Consider the following 19,562-nt stretch of genomic DNA (forward strand, 5'->3'; position numbering starts at 1 on the left):
GATGATTTATTCTATGAGAATTACATTAGTTTCAAATAATAAGAGCATGATAATTGATTTATAAACATTGTCATAAGTTGTATTCATTACTGTTAAATAAACAAACTCGGTAGAAATAAAGATTTCATGTACCAGCTGTCTCTTTATTTACAACTTTATCTCCTCAGCATGAGAAAACAATGCATTGTTTGACCTAAGTATTTCTTCCGACCAATACGATTATTATCAATAATTAGGTGTCAGTATAAAAATTTAATAGTTTAGAATTGTTTTTATATATGAGATAACAAATAACAGCTAAGGAAAAGTTTAAATTCATACAAAATTTAAATAATACAGATTTTCATGCATTATTAATATTTTAATGTTAAAGGCTAAGTATTTAATTTTTTTTTAATAATTTATATGTAATGTACACAAATGACGGTAAGTCCTAATAATTAATGTTTAGAATGAACATATTTCTAAATGAAATAATAAATGAAGATAATATCTTTGTTATGGCATTTTTTATGTGCAGGTTTCTAATGGAAACAGTGTTTATTAAGAAATTTTTTTTTTGTTTTTTCTTGTACATGTTTTTACAGCTCTGGATACGAGTCCTTTTGAGCCTTATTGTTACATAGAAATTTTATTTCAATGCCAATATTGCCATCTCAAAATATTTTATTTAAATAAATCTGTGAAAAATAGGGCTGAGTTGCCCCTATCTCTTTGTAAATTTGCAATAATTTATTGAAAAACATTGAGCAACCTGTAATCAGTAATTGAAATTAGATCTACTAGATATATGTATCTTGATATCTTAATGAATTTAATGCTACTCATCTGTATTATTTTAAATATACGCATATTTAACCATTGTCTTAATAAAATCAAGTTTTTAGTAATGAATCTAGCAGGATTGGAATACAAAATCACTTTATAACATTATGTTTGTAACACAAATAGAAATTACATTAATTAACATTTTAAGATCAAACAAAACTACTTCTATAACTTTTGTAATCGGAATATAATTTGCCTAAATCTATTATTTTATACCTCCTTGTATTGAAAATATTGTTATGAGACACTTAAATAATTTAGAGCAGTAAAATTTTTCATAAGATTCTTCTTAGAATGAATAGATAAAAATATAATAATTACTGATTCTATAAAGATGATTATTACTCATTAATTCAAAAATTACTTTATTGTCATACAAATTATGTCATATAAAAACGAGCTGTGAAATAGTTCGTCACTCCTTCAGAACTATGAAGAGAAATACTTTGTTTGCTTAGATACTGAAATCTGTTTAAATTATATTATTTGTTGTGAATAAACTTTGATTAGGTCACAGATTCATAGTTGCGTTACGCACATTATCGTGCGATCTCTTACAGCAATTAAATACATATGTAGTATGTACATTGTAAGATCGTACACTCTACTATGGTTAGTTAAGTAAAACTGTGATGTGACCATGTATGAATTAATGTTTTGCTGAGAATAGAATAGAATTTTGTATAGAAATACATGTACATCTATATGAGTAAATGTCTACACATTTTTAACTATTCAAATAATATAAATGTAGAATTGTCTTTTTTTTTTAAATATGGCCTTAAGAATTGGGTTTTCTAAGCATATTGTTATATTTTGACTTACAATTGTCACAATTCTATTTGACAGTTATTTTTTTTAACAAAATATTAAATAAATACTATACATCTTTATTTGATACACAGATAATATTATTTCCTTGACGTCTTCAATTATATAGATTTATATTTTATTATTAACTATGTATATTTTTTTATTGGTATGTATTTATAGAAAAAGAAACTCCATTCGCGAAGTTAAGCTGAACTATTTCTGTAATTGTTCGTTATTAGTATTTATACCCTGACGTTGTTTTGAATACTAACAATGTTTAAAATACTATTGATATATATTTTTTTTATATGATATGTAAATCGTTGTAGGCTATTCATTTAACCTATTTCGAGAATCCTAGATTCCATTAAATTTGTTATCAGAAACAGAAACCTAAATTCTTTAAGTTCGTATGATGACGTTAAACATGTCACGAGGAAGGAAAAATGTCCCAACAATGTGGACGACCTTCTGCTTGTGCATATACGGTGTATCCGTCTAAGCAGGTGAAGATGAGGCCCCATTTTTTACGATGATCCAAAGGGTGGACAATTACCTAGCCCCTTCCATTCCTATGACTTCCTAAACAGAGGTTGGGTCTCGATTTCATGCGTAGTTGCAGTACGGATGACTTACTCTTTGGTAAAGTCAAATCAAAACTAATAATAGAAATAGAGCTAACAGCTATACTTAAATAAGAAAGTAAAATGCAAATTTGTACGAACTACGTCTTAATAAAAAAAAAAATCTAAACATCTTTTTTATATTTTTCATGTTCATCTTTGTTACTGGCCAGCTGCGAATGAAAATATTAATTCTTAATTTTTCAATCAATTAGTCTAGTGTGAAGACTATATACAATTATTAAATTGTTTTGTTTCATAATGTTTGTTTGTTATCTGACATCAGCTTGTAACGTTTACAATGTTTCCGCTTGAGACGTAGTGGGGACTCGCATATTCAAATAGTCACTTATCAGAAGACTAGTTAAATGTATCTATCTATGCATCAATCTACTCTATTCTGATCTAGTATATAATACCTTTTAAGTTGATTCGAAATTTATTTTCATTGGATCAATACGAGCGTTTTACTATAATATTGTATTTTTTTTTTAATTATTAAATAAAGTATTAAATATACCAAACGAGATTGAAACAAAATAATATTTAATAAGCTAAATTCATATTCTTAATTTGAAAACTTGGTAATAATTCATACACAAATATAAATATATAAATGCCATCTCTTATTGTCAATAAAATTTATAAAAAAATATAGTGAGTTATCTATGGCGCGTGTTTACGCATTTTCGAGAGGACACTCTTGAGAACACACTGTATTATATTTGTAGGTCTTGGTCAGTGGAAAATTCTTACAATGGAAAACCAAGAAAATTAAACGATAACTCATCTATTATTAGAATGACAGTTATCTAATAATAAGTAAGAGGTTATCATTGCTTATTTTTGACATTAATATCACTTGTCATTTTGTTTTCTAGCAACAACGTGTTTAAATAATAATGGTTTACATTTATTTGCATTATATAAATTAAAGCTATATAAAAAACATATTTAACTTATATAATAAAACAGTTCTGTTTCAACAATGTTCATTTTAATCTCATCTAACGTGTGAAAATTATTTAAAATTATATTTAAGAAATCTGTTGAGTTTTTGTTTTTAATTTAATTTACTCCCTTAAAAACTTTTTGTACTCGCTTAAATTATAAATCAAACGGCTAATGGGAGAATAAATAATATAATAAGAATAAACCAACGATAACTTTGAAGCGTTCTATTAAAACGACCGACCTGTTCCTCCTAAAACACAAATTAATACTTCATAATCCTTAAATAATTCATCATCATCATCGCAAGAGTCTTTGCAGACTCGTAGTGGTCATCACGTTTCAGTGATCCGTATATATGATGACTTTCTTGGGAAGATAGTTGCAGTGGTTTCCTCTTGCCTACTGCACCCGCACTTTTTGGGGCTATTAAGACACCAAGGCTTGCTGTAGCCTCGCCTCTTCCAGCCAGTTTCCCGGCTGGGCTTGTGGTTATCTCCCAGCACTGCTCGGTGACACCGTCTGTCAATGGTGTCTACATACTCTTAGAAAGTACACATGACTCGGAAAAGATCACATGGCTCATTGGTACTTGCCAGGTTTCGAAAGTGCGCCGTCGCCTATGAGTGGCTCCAAGCCACCGCGACTTTTATGTATACCTATATATTTTTTTAATTATCTATTACATACAAAATTATCAAATTAAAAGTAATGTAATTCATTAAGTGACACAACGAGTCTCGCTGATGATAGTTACGTTTGATTATAATGCTGTAAGGTTGAGAAAGTGGAAATGACTTTGTTTAATGCGTATCCTTCTTAATATGCTTTAAAATGTATATAAAATTATGTTATTGTTAACGTCGCGCCTTATCACAGCGAATGTCTGATGAATCTCGGCCGGTTTGATGGAGGCAAATCTGTTTGCAGTCCTTAGCGAGCGCGCGACCATAATACGCGTGAGTTGTGCTCAGGTTATCGTAGTAAAGGTAAATATTACATGCAATTATTTTATGTAAGTAATGCGAAATTATTTTAACTATGAATGTCCTAGTTATATGCGATTTTTTTTTTTATAAATACATTCCAAAGGTAGCAAGGGCTTAATATTGTGATGTATTTATTTTTGTATTTGATGAGTTAAAACTTTTTTTTATAAATAAAAGTGAGGTTGACGTTTTGTTTAACTATAATTTAATTGATATATTTTATATCGGCTGCGGTTTTGTTAATTATGTTGTGTGGAATTATAAATAATATGTGAAAATGTTACGGTTTAAATATTATAAGACGATTGAAATTCCAAGTGTACTTTCATACTTCGAAGAGTATCTTTAAAAAAATAAAGAAACACTTTGTTTTGGTATAAAATTTTGAACGAAACATATAGTTCGTTTGTGAGATTTATATCATTAAAAAAAATTTGACCGTGGGCCTGTTAGATTTTGTTATTTCTGAACGACTTCCTGTATTTCACGGCGTGTAAACTCGTTAATTTCAAGTTAGTTCAAAGTTATTTGCGACATAAATATGTATGCTTAATTGTAATAAAAATCAGTCCTTGTACTTACCTGTGTTACTTGTCACAATAGTTGTATGTTTCTTAGAATAGGCACAACCTGATCAAACTGGTTGACGTGTTAGTAAAAAAAAAAGACAATGAAATCTTTAAAAAATAAAAGAGGTTTTATAATGGAGTTTCAAATAAGCAGTTTCAGATTACATGTATGTATACGTTGAAATTAAAAATTGGAATTACAATTAAAATAATTAATTGATAAAAGCTGAAGGTTGTTGTTGATTTTCTGTAGGTAGATGTTTCAATTGAACTGTGAAGGTTAACTGGTTCTTGGAGGCTTATTATCAAAATAATATCGTTTCATTATTAATGACAGTGTTCTAAAGTTTAATACACATTTTAGTAAGTTTTTAAACGTATTACCTTTTTGATAATGTCACTTTGTTTTTTTTTAACGTCACCATATTTTTTTAAATTGACTCAACTTAGACAGCCGTAATATTTAAATTATATTATTTCTTTATTCTATTTTTAAATTATATGAAACCATTGTTTTTATACTAAATAATTTCCTTTCCTTATTAAATAATCATAGTAAATTACTTTAAGTAATCAGGAAGTTTATTGCAACTCAACCTTAGGTTTATGGTTTCGGTTCGATAACAATATCTGTGGTGTTTTAATGTAGAGTAAACATTAAAAAAAAACAACAACATCAAATATATGAATGAAAATATTTTTATTTAATAAATCTTATTAGAGGCAAAGGAGCGATGGCTAAGATAAGAAATTGTATAGAAATTTATTAAAAAACAAAATAATATAGAGTGATAATTATGACCAATATTGCATTGCACACGACAAAGAATACACACGTGTGAGAGACAAATAATTCTATAATTTATACTCTATACATCTCTGTTCAATGAATTTTCATTGAACAATGATGGTAACCTTCATAACTTTATTATGTTTAATGTTTCAATGCGATTATTTTATAAGATGTAAGCAAAAGTATATAAAAATATTTTTAATAGAGGAAGGAAAAGAGTATTTGGAACAGTAAAGGAAACTTTTTTTTTACTCGTATTATTAAGGCAGTAATCTTTTGTACACATTTGTAACTACCAGTTAATCGTGACTGGAAAATATTTACTTTACCCACCTTTAAACGAAGACAGTAATTACTGTAATTGCAAAAACTTTCCTGTGTACAAAAATGTTATTTTATTTTCTTTATATTTTTAATATTTAAAACAAAATGGGTTGTAAGTGACATGTCAACTTTTGGATAGTAATAAATGTAAATTGACATTAATCATTTGACGTCACATAATTTCTTAATAATTTTGTAAGACTGCTATTGTATTTTATTAATTAATTTTATTTTGTGCACAGTCACAATACATGGCGACTCTATTTCAGTGAAATTCTTGTTCTATTTGCATTTATTAATTATAAAAATTATTTGACATTTTAATTACATTCATGTGTCGAGCATAAAAATCTAAATGGTTTACCTTATCTTATAATAAATTACGTCAAGATAATCACTGGCGTTAGATAGCAACACTTATTGTTTAAGATATAATAATTATATTAGAAATTTATGTGAATAGCAAGCGAGAGTCCAATGTTAGACCTGGTTTTATTTGAAAATCCGATCTAATGAAGAAATTTATTCGTTAATTAAGTTCAGAGATTTCCAGATATTTCGTTAAGGTCTAAGTAGCGTGGGAACAGTCGCTGGCTGTCTCACTGAATGAACGAACGTGAAATTGAGGTGATCGTTCGCTAGTACTATTTCGTTCATTCAGAACGTGAACTAATTTGTTAATACTTAAGATATCACCCTTTTTTTTTATTGATCTGGTTAAAATTATCGTAAATCATAAAAATATATCTTAAAAAAGGAATGCAGATGCAGAATCGAATGTGGACAGTTTTGTTTGTTTATAGCAAGAGTTGTATTATGAATGATCTAACAAACATCAATGGCTATTGTTGTTTATTAAACGGTAACTACAGTATCAATGATTAATTACTAAAACACCTGCCTCGAGTTATTGTCTTTGTATTAATATTGTAATGATTTCATTCATTGTAACGTGTTTTGTAAATCTTTTATCGTATATAATTTTTTTTTTTTAACTAACTCTTTTTAACTCCTTTTATTAATTCAGACCGGTTCTTATTTGTTGTAGCACGTTTTAGCTCACGTTTATTTAATTCAATTATTTTTTTTGTCAAATTTATATTAATGAAGCTTTTGATTTATGTCAAACCAACGTCATTGGTCCTGTCAGAAGATTAGAGTTATAATTTTTTTTTATGCACGTTTTTAGCTGCCAGAGTACTTTGCTGAATGCCGAAGATTATTTTATTTGATTAACCTATTTTGCCAATTATGTAATTATTTAATAGTTAAAATATATACATAATTTTGTAATTATTAAATATATTTTCTTTCTCTTCTTTATTTATATTAAAGTTTAGGCTTACAGTATCAATTTCTTGTCGTACATAACCTCTCAGGAAGCTAAGTGAGGCTGAAGATTAAATGGATATGTGCTTTATTCAATTATCATTTAATAAATCTTGATCATTGTCTATCATGATGTAGAGCTGTTGTAGTATTGTATAGTGTAATTGAAATCGCAGGGCCAGGATTCCCGTATAATTGAAATTAATGAGAATTGTAATGGCAAAAGTTTGAAACGACTTATACGACACAAACGATTTAATTTAATATGCCATTCGCTCATTAAACGTGACAAACTTATCGATAACCATTAACTCTAATATTATATTAATTGATTTTAAGTAATCGAGTCTGCGTTATGGAAATTTTGATTATTAATTTAGTTAGTGACGATCGGTATACAAACGCGAATCTTACTATTAAACATATTCTAAATATATATGCTTAGTTGTATTTTAAGTTATGTTAATAGATAACTAAATGAGCAAATCGGTTTCTGCATAAATAGCAGGTAATATTGCTGTTATGTGTCAATACTATTTGTAATGTTGGCTGTCTCTTCGTAACGTGTTTACGATAATGGTATCTTAGATTTTAGCGTGTACTCATTTAAAAGAAATCTTCGGATAACAATCAGTTTTTTTTATTATTCTATATCTAGATTATCGCGACGTTCCTGTTCCTTTAGGTATACTTTACAGCAATAATGATCACGGACAGACGAGATGAAAGTTTTAAAGAGAGGTGAAAAGACACTAGTTACAGAATAATAAAAATCGCGTATTACCCGGAAAGCCTAGTTACATTTAAGTATGTGCGATAAATTACACGTTTGAAAACATCAAGTTCAAGGAATTTCTAAAGATATTAAAACGGTCAGTTTGATTGAAAACAGTGATTTGAATGTCACGGAGCCGCGACACCGTGAGTTACTGAGCTATTTCAATTTATTTCACGTTGCATACTTTCGTTGGAATTCAAATCTAATTAAATTAAACATGATAAGGGCATCGCGTTTGTTTTATTAAATTTCACATTAACTTTCAGTCTCACTGTAAGCAACACACCACTCGTAAAACACCGGTATTTTTTTAGAAGCAATAGTGTTATGTTTGCAGGTAATGAATTATTTAATTTTAATGAATATTAATATATTTCAATTTAAAAAACTGACAGGATAAAAGCCATTAGTTTTGTTCGACTGTGTCCTCTTTGTTCCGAGCTGAGTCATTTGAAGAATACGAAATTCGCAATGCACGAGGAGGTTGTTCTTGAACCGTTATGTTAAATTAAGGAAATGTCCACTTACTCCGCCAGGGCTGTGTGGTTGTATAATGACAGCATCTGAGTGAGATAATGTGGATTAAGTGTACTCACACACATATATTTATATATATATATATATATAAATATATACAAACACACACATATATGTGTCATACGTACATTGCGCGGTATAACGAAAGTTGTTTTCAAATTATTTCAATGTGGAAATAACATTTACATCAGAATCCAGAGCATGTCGACTAAAATGCTGCTTTTACAACATTTGTTAAACGAATATTAAAACGAGAACCATAAATGAGTGAAATTTATACCTATTTTTTTTTTGCTATATATATTTTTAAATTTATTGCCCATTAAATAAACTGATAGTGGTGTGTTGGAAAAATTTTAGACAAATAAATATATATCATCCGGCTTGTTTAATAATTGTTATTAATATTTATGAATATGTTAAAATATGAACGGTTTTCCGGTTTCAAAATGGCCGACGTCCTAGCAGGATATTAAATGAATTTGACTTAGTAATTATACGTTTAAACAGCCTTCAATTATAAATTTTGTTTTAATTTAGAAATAATTTTTAATATCGTATTTCTAAGCAGCTATATAATATAAAATATATTTATAGCAAACTGCTTTATTTATGTCACAAAAAATGTTTCCGAAATACGACAGTTATAAAATCGTTTACCTTCTTCAGACATCTACAAATTTTTGAATACCGCTCCCAGTTAGCGAGCATTATGTCATTTCAATCAATCAATAATCTTTGATAAACATCGGTATATTTTATTTTAATCGGTAATATAACTTCAATCTTTCCTAAAAACTATTAAAATGTAACAAGCGCGACAACATGAAAACCGTTGTTTATGCGGGTTGAAATCTAAATCACTTGTTAGGTTTTACCGCAATTGATAAAACCTTCGTATAAAGTAAAAAAAAAAAAAAACAGCCTCATGTGATTAGAAACACTAAATGCGAATAGAATAAATAACAAGTGTGTCCTTGGCTTTACAAAGCAATAAGTTATTTATGATATTTGGCATAAAAATTTGGTTCGTTGCTATATTCGTTCATTCGTATTACGTATGAAGGTAAATATTTTTGGTACTTTAAATATTTGTCTTTGATGTTAGATTTGATATATTTAAATATCTTGATTTTTTTGCCTTAATAATATAGGTATATATATGAATATTCGTAATAATTAAAATATATAGTGAAGAAAGTACCGATTCAGAGAAAATTGAAAAGTATGTATTTATCTTTCGTTATAATTGTTTGATGTCAATCATAATCTATCGCCATGTTTATCACAACTGTCGTATATCATCCTGATACGACTTTAATCTAACTAAAAAAATCTAAACAGATACACGAACAAACTTGTCTTATACATTACTTTACGGTTTGAATTTAACTAAAACCTATAATATTTAAAAATCGAACGTTAAAATTTTATAAAATGGTTATATCTATGAAATTTCTTTGGATATTTTGTTAGGATTAAAAAGAAAAGTATTTATTGACTGACAAGCTTCGTCAACCCGAATATCAACAGTCCAAAGGTGAAATCGTTTTGAAACGCTTTTTAAGGTAATATCCATTAATGGCAGGTTGATATACTTTGCATAGTTAAAGTGTTACCATTATAAAATTCGGTCGCTCATATTAAACGTGAAATAACTTTTCGCGTCTATTCCAACTAACACTTAGGTGACAGTTATCTCTATTTAGTCAACGTGTTTGTTTTCATTCATTCGTCATATATTAATATATATTTTTTAACAGAACTGCGTACTTAGTTTAGCCTTAGAGGAAAACGGTTTTGAATTCTCACACGTGACAAGACCTATGTTTATTTTTGCTCCACCTATTAAACCAAACTGGTTTCTTATTTTAAAGTTTAGTTATATACCTATATCTTTTAAATTATACATATATATTTAATACAATATAAGTCTCTTAACAAAGACATTGCAAACTAAATGCAATAGAATTTTATCGATGTCGATAAATCGGTTTGTAGAACATTTAAAACGTTCACATTCTCGCATTTATAAATAAATGTAAAAGCAAACTTACTCAAGGGCTGGCGTAGTTACTGTGACACTTAGGTAATAGGGAAAGGGAATGTTAACTTATTAAATAAAAAAAAATATTAGGTCCAAGGTATAACGTGTAAATAAATATCTTATTATGAAAAAAATATCCATTCGTTTTCGATCCAGCAAATCTAAATACGCTTTATGTTATTTATTTGTTTTCGCTTTGAGTTATTCAATGTTTTAAAGATTTATGATGATGATCAATTTTTTTTTTGCAGGAAAATGAAGACGAAGGAAAAACTAGACATAGCGAGTATCAGCGGCAGCGCGTTGTCCATCATTCATAATGGCAGGTAACAAAAAAAAAAAAATAAGTTGAGGCTGACATAAATTTTTATAAGACTCTTTGGTGTTAAAAGGAGAATGTTACTGTGTTTGATTTTGATATAAATTCGACGTCTGGACGAACGACAGTGAGTTCGGTGAGTGCGGACTATTGAAGAATGTGATTATGAAGAACCTTCAAGAAATACAAGGATACTTAGTTAGTTAATTGAAGTTTCACTTTGAAATATCATTTAAAGTACTTAACTACATAAGTGATTTAAGTGACGTAAGCAATGTTGACGTTTATCTCTTTAAAAACAAATAATTTGTACTAAATCCGCTATACATGTATCTAATCAGTGAATCTAATGTAATGCTAGACATTTAAAACGTCATGTCTATTTCTCGATGCGACATCTAGCGTCAAAATTGTTAAGACTTTACTGACTTATGTTATTATTAGTCTTTATATGTTACTACTAGGTACCAGCCCCTGCTTTGCAAGGGATCTTTACAAAAAATATAAAATAGACTATTTAATTTTGAGAATTATTTAACTTACATTATTATAACTTTCAAACTTAAAAAGTAATTTACAGATATTCATGTAGGCTTCAAAACGAAGTAATTTATTTGATAAGACTTAATACCGTATTTATGTAAATAGCTTTCCAATAAACGCTTTAGAAATGCCAATTTTTAAAAGTTGTAAAATGGATATAGTATGCCATCCTTAAGGTATAGACATATGCCACCTCGGACTTTTCTGCAGACCTATATAAGATACACAATCCCACCATATATTATTTTGTTATATCTCAAAGACTTTAGGCAGCGTTTTCGTTAAAAGCTCTCACACGGCTCATGTTTTCCCGACATCTTCAACAAATATCGTTAATGTACACACAAGTCAATACAAAAACTCAACAAATTATATACTAAAACCTTCCTCGAGTATCACGCTATAGAGTAGTGATATCTGTTTGATAATCGGTGCAGTAGTTTTTCCGTTTATCGCGAACAGACAGACAGACGCGGCGACGGACTTTGTTTTATAATATGTATTGATTATATCGGCTAGCAAAGGAATAGCTATCAGTGTGTCCAAACTAATTACACGTCGTCACAACATGCGGAGCGTTACCAGTTTTTGATTCGTAAATCTTCGCATACTACAGTTTTAATACATTTTTTTCGATCGATCGCGCTGATTTCAGACAGACAGAAGACAAAATCAATTTAATTTTATAATGAATTAACGAAATAATGCTGATGCTATGTTTACATTATAAAATAACTGTATTTTTTAATACAAATTCCGCATTAGAGTTGCTAATTTTTATTATATAGTTTTCTTCATGTATTTTCGGAAGACAACGTGTATTATGTAGATAACAAAGGAATAAATATTATGTCTTTTTAGTACTTAAATGCGAGAATTTTGACATATTTGTATAAGATGAATTACGCGTTTGATAAAATTAAATCGTTTTCCCTTGTACTGTCAGTTACATACAAGTTAGGTAGAGTTTTAGAGATTAGATTTCAAACATTACAAGGACTTATACATTTTGACAATATTAATTTTGTTTTTACTTAACTTATAATCTGTATTTAAGATAGACTACACATATAGTGTTGCCATAACAATATTGCTTATTATTTAAGATAGATCCTTGAGTTCACGGTTAAAAATTATTAAAAATAAATCTGTTTACGAGTATGTCAGTTGAAATTGAATATGTCCACCCCTCAAAAGGATCTGTGCCAATTACATTTGTTCAAAGAATGAATAATAAAATTCTCATAATTACTTGAATTATGGAAATAATAAATAATAAATTCAAATGAATACAATATGAAATTAAAATGTTAATATATTCAGTAGTTGATAGGGAAATAGTAAATTGAGACAAATGATTACTTCATTACTAATAAAATGTAGGTTTTTATTAACACTAACGGAAACAAAAATTACCTAAAAATAAATTTTAAATTGTTCATAGCCACTGTTTTGTTTTAAATTATTTATAAATAAGTAAAAATGTATATGTTTTAATACGAATTAGGTTTTCGGAAATAATCTTATATAAAGATAACTTTAGATTGTTAATTGTGACTATTTGTTGAAAATGAAAGCCATTTATATCTTGAAATCTGTTATCTTAAATCGTTTGAAGGTACTTTCGTATATTATCTTCAGATGTTATTGCAATCTCGCCTCCGAATCGAATATATACTCAGCTCACTGATAAGCCATAGTTGCCTTTGGTTGTAATGATTTTAAAAGTATTAATTTATTAACTGAAGAAGTACGTTCCGGATAATACTGATTTTTTTTTAAACAAAAATATACAAATTTAAATGTGGTATTAAGTTGGATGCTCCATTTCATCCACACTTTTGACAAATACAAAAGATAGTTTCATGTTTTCCATTGCGTATATATCCTACGTTAGTGTTGTGACAGACAAAATATATACTCAACAAACTGTTAACTTCATTATTGAATCAAACATTTGAAAAAAGTAATTCATTATATTCTAAATTTTAGTTTAATAAAAACGCTAAGTTCTTTTGTTCACGCTAAGTTCTTTTGGTGTACGTAAGAGTTACGTTTAAGTTATCGAAAAATTATTAGTTAATAATAATGTTGGGTAAAAAGTTAACGCTATGTGGTTTATTATACAAGTCTTAAATTACATTACAAAGAATTTTATCAATTAGAATTTGTATAACATTAATGCTTTTAGTTATATTTGGCTATAGGAGTTTTTATGAGGAGCAGTGACAGAGTGACTATTTGTGCTTTTTTCTATTTTTCGTTTGTAGTACAACAAATTCTTGACAGTGTTTATGAAAGATGTTTTAATGAATTTACGATTCGCTTGTTCGTGTTTTGTTATCATCAATTTAATAACAGACAGTGACTAACCCAAGAGATCATTAATGTTGTATTTTTTTGTCGTCCTCGTCTCAAATATTGTATCATGACGAGATCTAAGACTTCCGCGGGTATTCATTCAAATAAAAAATATATTTTTCGGATTACACTACGTATATATTATTAGTTTAAATTGTATTGCATTAATAACGTTGAAAGTTTTAAAATGTTGCCATAAGAAAACTATTTTTATATCCAAACATTGGTTAGCGACCGTAATTTTGATTATCAAAATAAAACATCTCGTATACTCTGCGTTCGTGACAAACTTTTGACAGTTTCTTTGATACTGTTTCAAAAGTATTTCGGTTTAACCCGTCAGATGGAACATTGCCTAATAATCCCCACAACGTGGAGCGGTTATTCCATTTTGATTGCGATACTGTTCTTCGTAAACTTTCACTTTCAACATCAGAATCCCCGAATCGCCGTAGCCTCAGTCAGTAGGCGACTCAAACTGGGAACAGCTGATTTGAATACCACCGCTACCAAAAATGGTGAGTTTTGTTTTGTTGAGTCTAATTTTATAATAGAAAAAAAATCAGTTCATATAAGTGCTATATTTCTAGTTTTTAGAGGTTTTTTCAGTAATTAAATATATTTTTTCAGAAACTTCCAGTGGTGATTTTTCTCCTGCTATGTTCGTTGTTCCTCGTTAACTCGCAGGATGTGTCCGAAACCCGTGATCTTGCCGACGATGGTGAGGACTACGATGAACTTGGCCGCAAACATCGCAAGAAGAAAAAACATCAAAATAATCCTTGTTACGGAGGTTACGGGCGGACTTTTGGAGACAAATTCGGACATCCTGATCAAACTTATATTTCTGCTCCTGTCACTAACTACTTCTTTGGTTGCGGAGGTCCTGTGGTACCACAACATCAAGGACATGGCCATGGCCACGGCGGCCACGGCCACGGCCACGGCGGACACGGTCACGGTGGCCACGGTCATATAGGGTACGGCCAGCACGGTGGATTCAACGGACCCCTTAATTATGGATTCAACCAAGGATTCAATCAACCCTATCCATTTGCTCAACACCAATATCCGTTCAATGGTGGCTACAACGTGGCCTCCGCTGCAGCATCAGGTTTCGGCAATCTCGTGTCAGGTTATTTTAATCGACCCAGAAAAGTCAACCGACAAATAAATCAGTTTTTAAGACCGTTATATAATCTGTTCTGAAACCTGTGTTATGAAATAGATTAGGTAAATGTTATAAAATAATATAATCGTAGTAGTAAGAACGTATTTATATAACTTTTTTATATGAATATTTTAATCTCCTTTATCTTAGTAGGCGATTTTGTGTTTAAAAATCGCTTTTTAATACAGCGAAGTACGTATTTGATAAGTAGTAAAGTTTTATTTACTCAATATTTATGTATTAAAGTGATTTTTTAAGATTCGTTTTAATAAAAATTTTATATATATATATATACATATATATTTCAATAAATATTGTGGCCCCATTACCTTGATAATCATTAAGACGCTGGCGATGCGATTACCTCACAATACACATTGAATAATATTATAATTTTTATTGTGTGTTATATAAAATAAAATAATAAAAATATATTTATGTAAACAGTGTTGATATAAAACCATTACTAGTAAATATCTCATTATATGTAGGAATTCATTTTATTTGTATGTCAACGCATAATTTATAAATAATATCAAGTGACTTCTGATTTTTTTTTGTTTTTTAATCATATACAATAGCTATTAAGATGGTTGCAATCAATTATGAATATGCATAATGTTTTTATCGTTGCAAAATGCAAAGTTTAACCTAATGGCTTCCAACTTTAATAATCGTAATTAGTATTTCCAAGTTAATTAACTGATCATTAAATATAACCTTTTAATATAAGCTCGCTTCATTATACTACGAATGAGGAACAGAAAAAGTTTCTTTTACTATGCAAAACTTGTGCTAAGCGTACAACTTTAACCATATTACTATTCAGCTATTTACTATAACAGTTACCAGTTTATGAGAAAAAAAAAATGGCGCTCGTAAAACCCTTGTCAATAATCTGTCACATTTAGATTTAAGATTGGAACAGCATAAAAAGTTTTTTTTTAAGCGATTAAACAGACAATAGACAATAATCTTTAATACTTAACTTAGACTGAAGTACACAAAACCTTTTTCAGTACGACGACTGATAGTTACGGGGAGTACCAGTCTCGTGAGCAGATCATTAACTTGGATAGTAAAGTAAGAAGCGAGGATGAGCCCAACCCTGAACATCCCCACGTCACACATCCGACATCGTAAGTGTAGATGATGAGACCACGACGTCAGCTAACAGTTTCTTAAAGCCAGATTGGAATTCTGCTCTAAAGATGACTTGTAACTTATCAAAGAATTTATATTTTATTTAAATGTTGCTGTTTATTCAACATTAATTCCAATCAAGTCAACTGCTTCATCTCCTGTCAATTATTGATAGATTTGTTATGATCAATAAACGTTTTTATTTGTATATTCGTATTTTTTTAAATGATAATTATCTTTTTTTTTAATATTCCAGCTATATGGACACGATGCTACATCTGTTCAGAGGTAACATCGGTTCCGGTTTGCTGGCTATGGGCGACGCTTTTAAGAACGGTGGCATTATTTTTTCACCTATCATGACAGCGATACTCGGTGTTATATGCGTCCACGCTCAACATTTACTGGTAATTTAAATATAATTTTTAAATATTTTATACATATTTTACGACCTCCTATATGTACTTAAACTCGGTTAAGTCTTTTCGGTACCACTTAATATTGTTAATAAAAGACATTACTTCGTCCTCATTGAATATTTCGTCATGTTCGTCAAGTTCCAATGAGTTCACCAGTCCATGGATGTGATGTTATTAAGACGTAATTTAATTTCGTTATCAGCTGAACTGTTCAGAGGAGATGTATAGGAAGACTAAAAGGGACAAGCCTCCGGGTTTCGCGGACACAGTGTCGCTGGTGTTCGAGTACGGACCGGTGACACTGAGGCCGCTCGCACCGACCATGAAAATCCTGGTGAACACATTTCTGTGCATCACACAACTGGGCTTCTGTTGCGTCTACATAGTATTCATAGCGAACAACGTTAAAATGGTAACAACTGTTTTATTTATGCCTAGTGATATTGGACGAATGTGAAAAATCTGTCTGTCAATGGGATATAATTTAATTTGTTTTCAGATATGTGACCAGCGAGGTCTGCATATAGATTTAACAATACACATGATATTCGTCATAATACCTATATTACTGATCTGTATGGTGCGAAACCTGAAATATTTAACTCCGTTCTCGACTTTGGCCAACGTGATGATGGCGCTAGGAGTTGGCGCTGTTTTGTACGAAGCTGTACAGGACATACCGCCGGTGGAGAGCAGGGACTACATAGCTCACTGGAGCCAGCTACCCTTGTACTTCGGTACAGCTATTTACGCTTTCGAAGGCATAGGATTGGTGAATACTTACACTTCATTAGATCTACTCCATAAACTGTTCTTGTAATAAAAATCCTATATAATCAGGTGCTGCCATTGAAAAACGAAATGCGGAAACCGGAGCTATTCCAGAAGCCTTTGGGCGTTTTAAACTTGGGTATGGTGATTGTTGCTGGTATATTCGTAACGGTCGGCTTCTTCGGCTACCTCAAGTGGGGTGATGAGGTCGCTGGCAGTGTCACCCTCAACCTGAACCCCGCGAATGTGTAAGATACACGAGACAGACTGTTTGAACACACATATAAATAAATAAATATATTTTTTTTCAACGTAAATATTTTTTTTTAATTTCAGTTTAAGCACAACGGTCCAGGTATTGATAACTCTGGCTATGCTGTTGACTTATCCTCTCCAGATGTACGTCCCGGTCGCGATAATGTGGCCGCCTCTCAAGAAGAAGTACGGGAAGTCGTCACCCGTGGCCAAGGAGCTGGGATTCAGAGTTCTGCTAGTACTACTCACCTGTGAGTATGGTGTTAGGCAGAAGTTCCCAAACTTATAGTGTCCACTGAATATTTTACGAATAAATATTTTTTTAGCGCCCTCAATTTCACCTAATGAAAAACCATAGTAACTTCATATTAAAACTGATTAATTATGGCTAACTATATTAGCGGCCCCACTTCTTTATGGGTCTTTCACCAGCCGTTATCGCTGACATCCGGCTAAGACATTGCGTTTTTTATACTAACAATATTTGTTTTGGTAAACAAGTATTTGGACGAAAAGCGAGTATGATATTATATTATTGTTTTTTTAAGTGAGACACTATTTTCAGTCGTTCTGGCGGAGTCGATTCCACAGTTGGGACTGTTCATATCCCTGGTGGGAGCCATCAGTAGCACCACCCTCGCCCTCATGTTCCCACCGATCATACAGCTCGTGTCCCACTACCAGAACAACAACGGGCTGACAGTCTTTATCACAGTGAAGAATCTCTTGATCATATCGCTGGGGTTGTTTATCTTTGTCACAGGAACATATCAAAGTATAGCCTCTATCGTACAAGCATTTTAGACTACTTATTAATATAAGGGTTATATTAAGAGAATGTACCAACAAATGAGCTGATCAGGAATAGGTTTGTCTCTTTTGTGAAGCGAAGCCGGGTGAAAAACCTACATGATATATATACGGGTGAATGGAAGTATATTAAAAACAACCTTATTGTTAAGTTATTAGTACTTTATTTTCAATTGTCTTTTCACGACTAAGTACGACTAGATTTGTGTACTTGTTAAGAATAATCTATGTTATACAGGAATATGTATAAATAAGTCTAATTTATTAGTATATCTATAGTTATTCAAATTTGGATTAAGAATACTTTTAAAATAAGATAAATAAACCCGTATAAAACCACGTTACCATTTACCAAATAAAATAAATGTGAATGTTCAAATGACATTTAATATTGTTGAAACGTTTCGTTTAAGCGAAGAAGCTTTAAGGAGTCCAATAGTTTGTATTATAGCTAGTTTTATATTACCAGACTGTTAGAAGCACTGTTTGGCTTAAATTTTACAACAGAGTATTAACTATTATTCTTAAAAATGCCAAATTTATGACAGTATGTGACATCGTCATTGTTTTTATTATAATGACTATGGCATAATATTATACAGCCAATACAGCTAGCTATATTTGATTAGAGAAAAATAAACACAATTCAATAAAAAGAACCATTTTTTGACTAACGATTTTTTTAAATTGTAATACAATTTGTTTATTATTATTATTAAAACGCACTTCGACATTGTAATGTACTGTGATAAAAATTATTTAATCGTCAACTGAAATCTGAATAAAAGTTTAAAATAGTTTTGTGGTTTTATTGTGCGGGTTTCAAAAAAATTTTGTTCGATCAGACCGTTATAATAAAGTATTGAAACTAGTTATGGATTTTAATAAATTTAAAATCTTGTATCGTATAATTTAAGCATGAGAATTCTTGGCACCATTGATGTTGATGTCCAATGTCCAAGGGTTCCCAAAGTTATTTTGTATACTGCGCACTTTGAGAATAAATAATTTTTTAGCGCCCCTATTTTATCACCAACAGAAAAACCAGTGTAACTTTTCCTAGCTAAATGCAATTACAAATCCCAAGCCTCTACACAGCGCCTCCATCTTTATTGTGAGTCTCTTACAAGGAGGCGTTATCGCCCACTTTGACAAAGACTGATGTAGACAGTAAAAACTCATTTGAACT

At 30.3% G+C, this 19,562-nt stretch overlaps 2 protein-coding genes across 3 annotated transcripts; both read left to right on the plus strand.

The window, feature by feature from the left end:
• Positions 1-4,057: 4,057 nt before the first annotated feature.
• LOC116777726 (proton-coupled amino acid transporter-like protein CG1139) lies at positions 4,058-19,171 on the plus strand. 2 transcript variants are annotated; one of them, XM_061526334.1, is made up of 9 exons: positions 4,058-4,204; positions 10,833-10,907; positions 15,995-16,114; positions 16,375-16,525; positions 16,740-16,949; positions 17,037-17,309; positions 17,378-17,556; positions 17,645-17,814; positions 18,129-19,171. In XM_061526334.1, exons 2-9 carry the CDS (start codon positions 10,837-10,839, stop codon positions 18,365-18,367), a joined length of 1,413 nt encoding a protein of 470 aa, XP_061382318.1. In that variant the 5' UTR covers positions 4,058-4,204; positions 10,833-10,836; the 3' UTR covers positions 18,368-19,171. The 2 variants fall into 2 exon arrangements, with proteins under 2 accessions (XP_061382318.1, XP_061382320.1); XM_061526336.1 differs by lacking the exon at positions 4,058-4,204 and adding an exon at positions 8,311-8,334.
• Positions 13,308-15,699, plus strand: LOC116777727 (uncharacterized). The gene is made up of 2 exons (XM_032671425.2): positions 13,308-14,322; positions 14,435-15,699. The coding sequence occupies exons 1-2, from the start codon at positions 14,320-14,322 to the stop codon at positions 15,011-15,013; spliced, it is 582 nt and encodes a 193-aa protein (XP_032527316.2). The 5' UTR covers positions 13,308-14,319; the 3' UTR covers positions 15,014-15,699.
• Positions 19,172-19,562: the final 391 nt, after the last annotated feature.

This window comes from Danaus plexippus, chromosome Z, assembly GCF_018135715.1.
Source record: "Danaus plexippus chromosome Z, MEX_DaPlex, whole genome shotgun sequence".
In the NCBI taxonomy this organism is placed as follows: Eukaryota; Metazoa; Arthropoda; class Insecta; order Lepidoptera; family Nymphalidae; genus Danaus; species Danaus plexippus.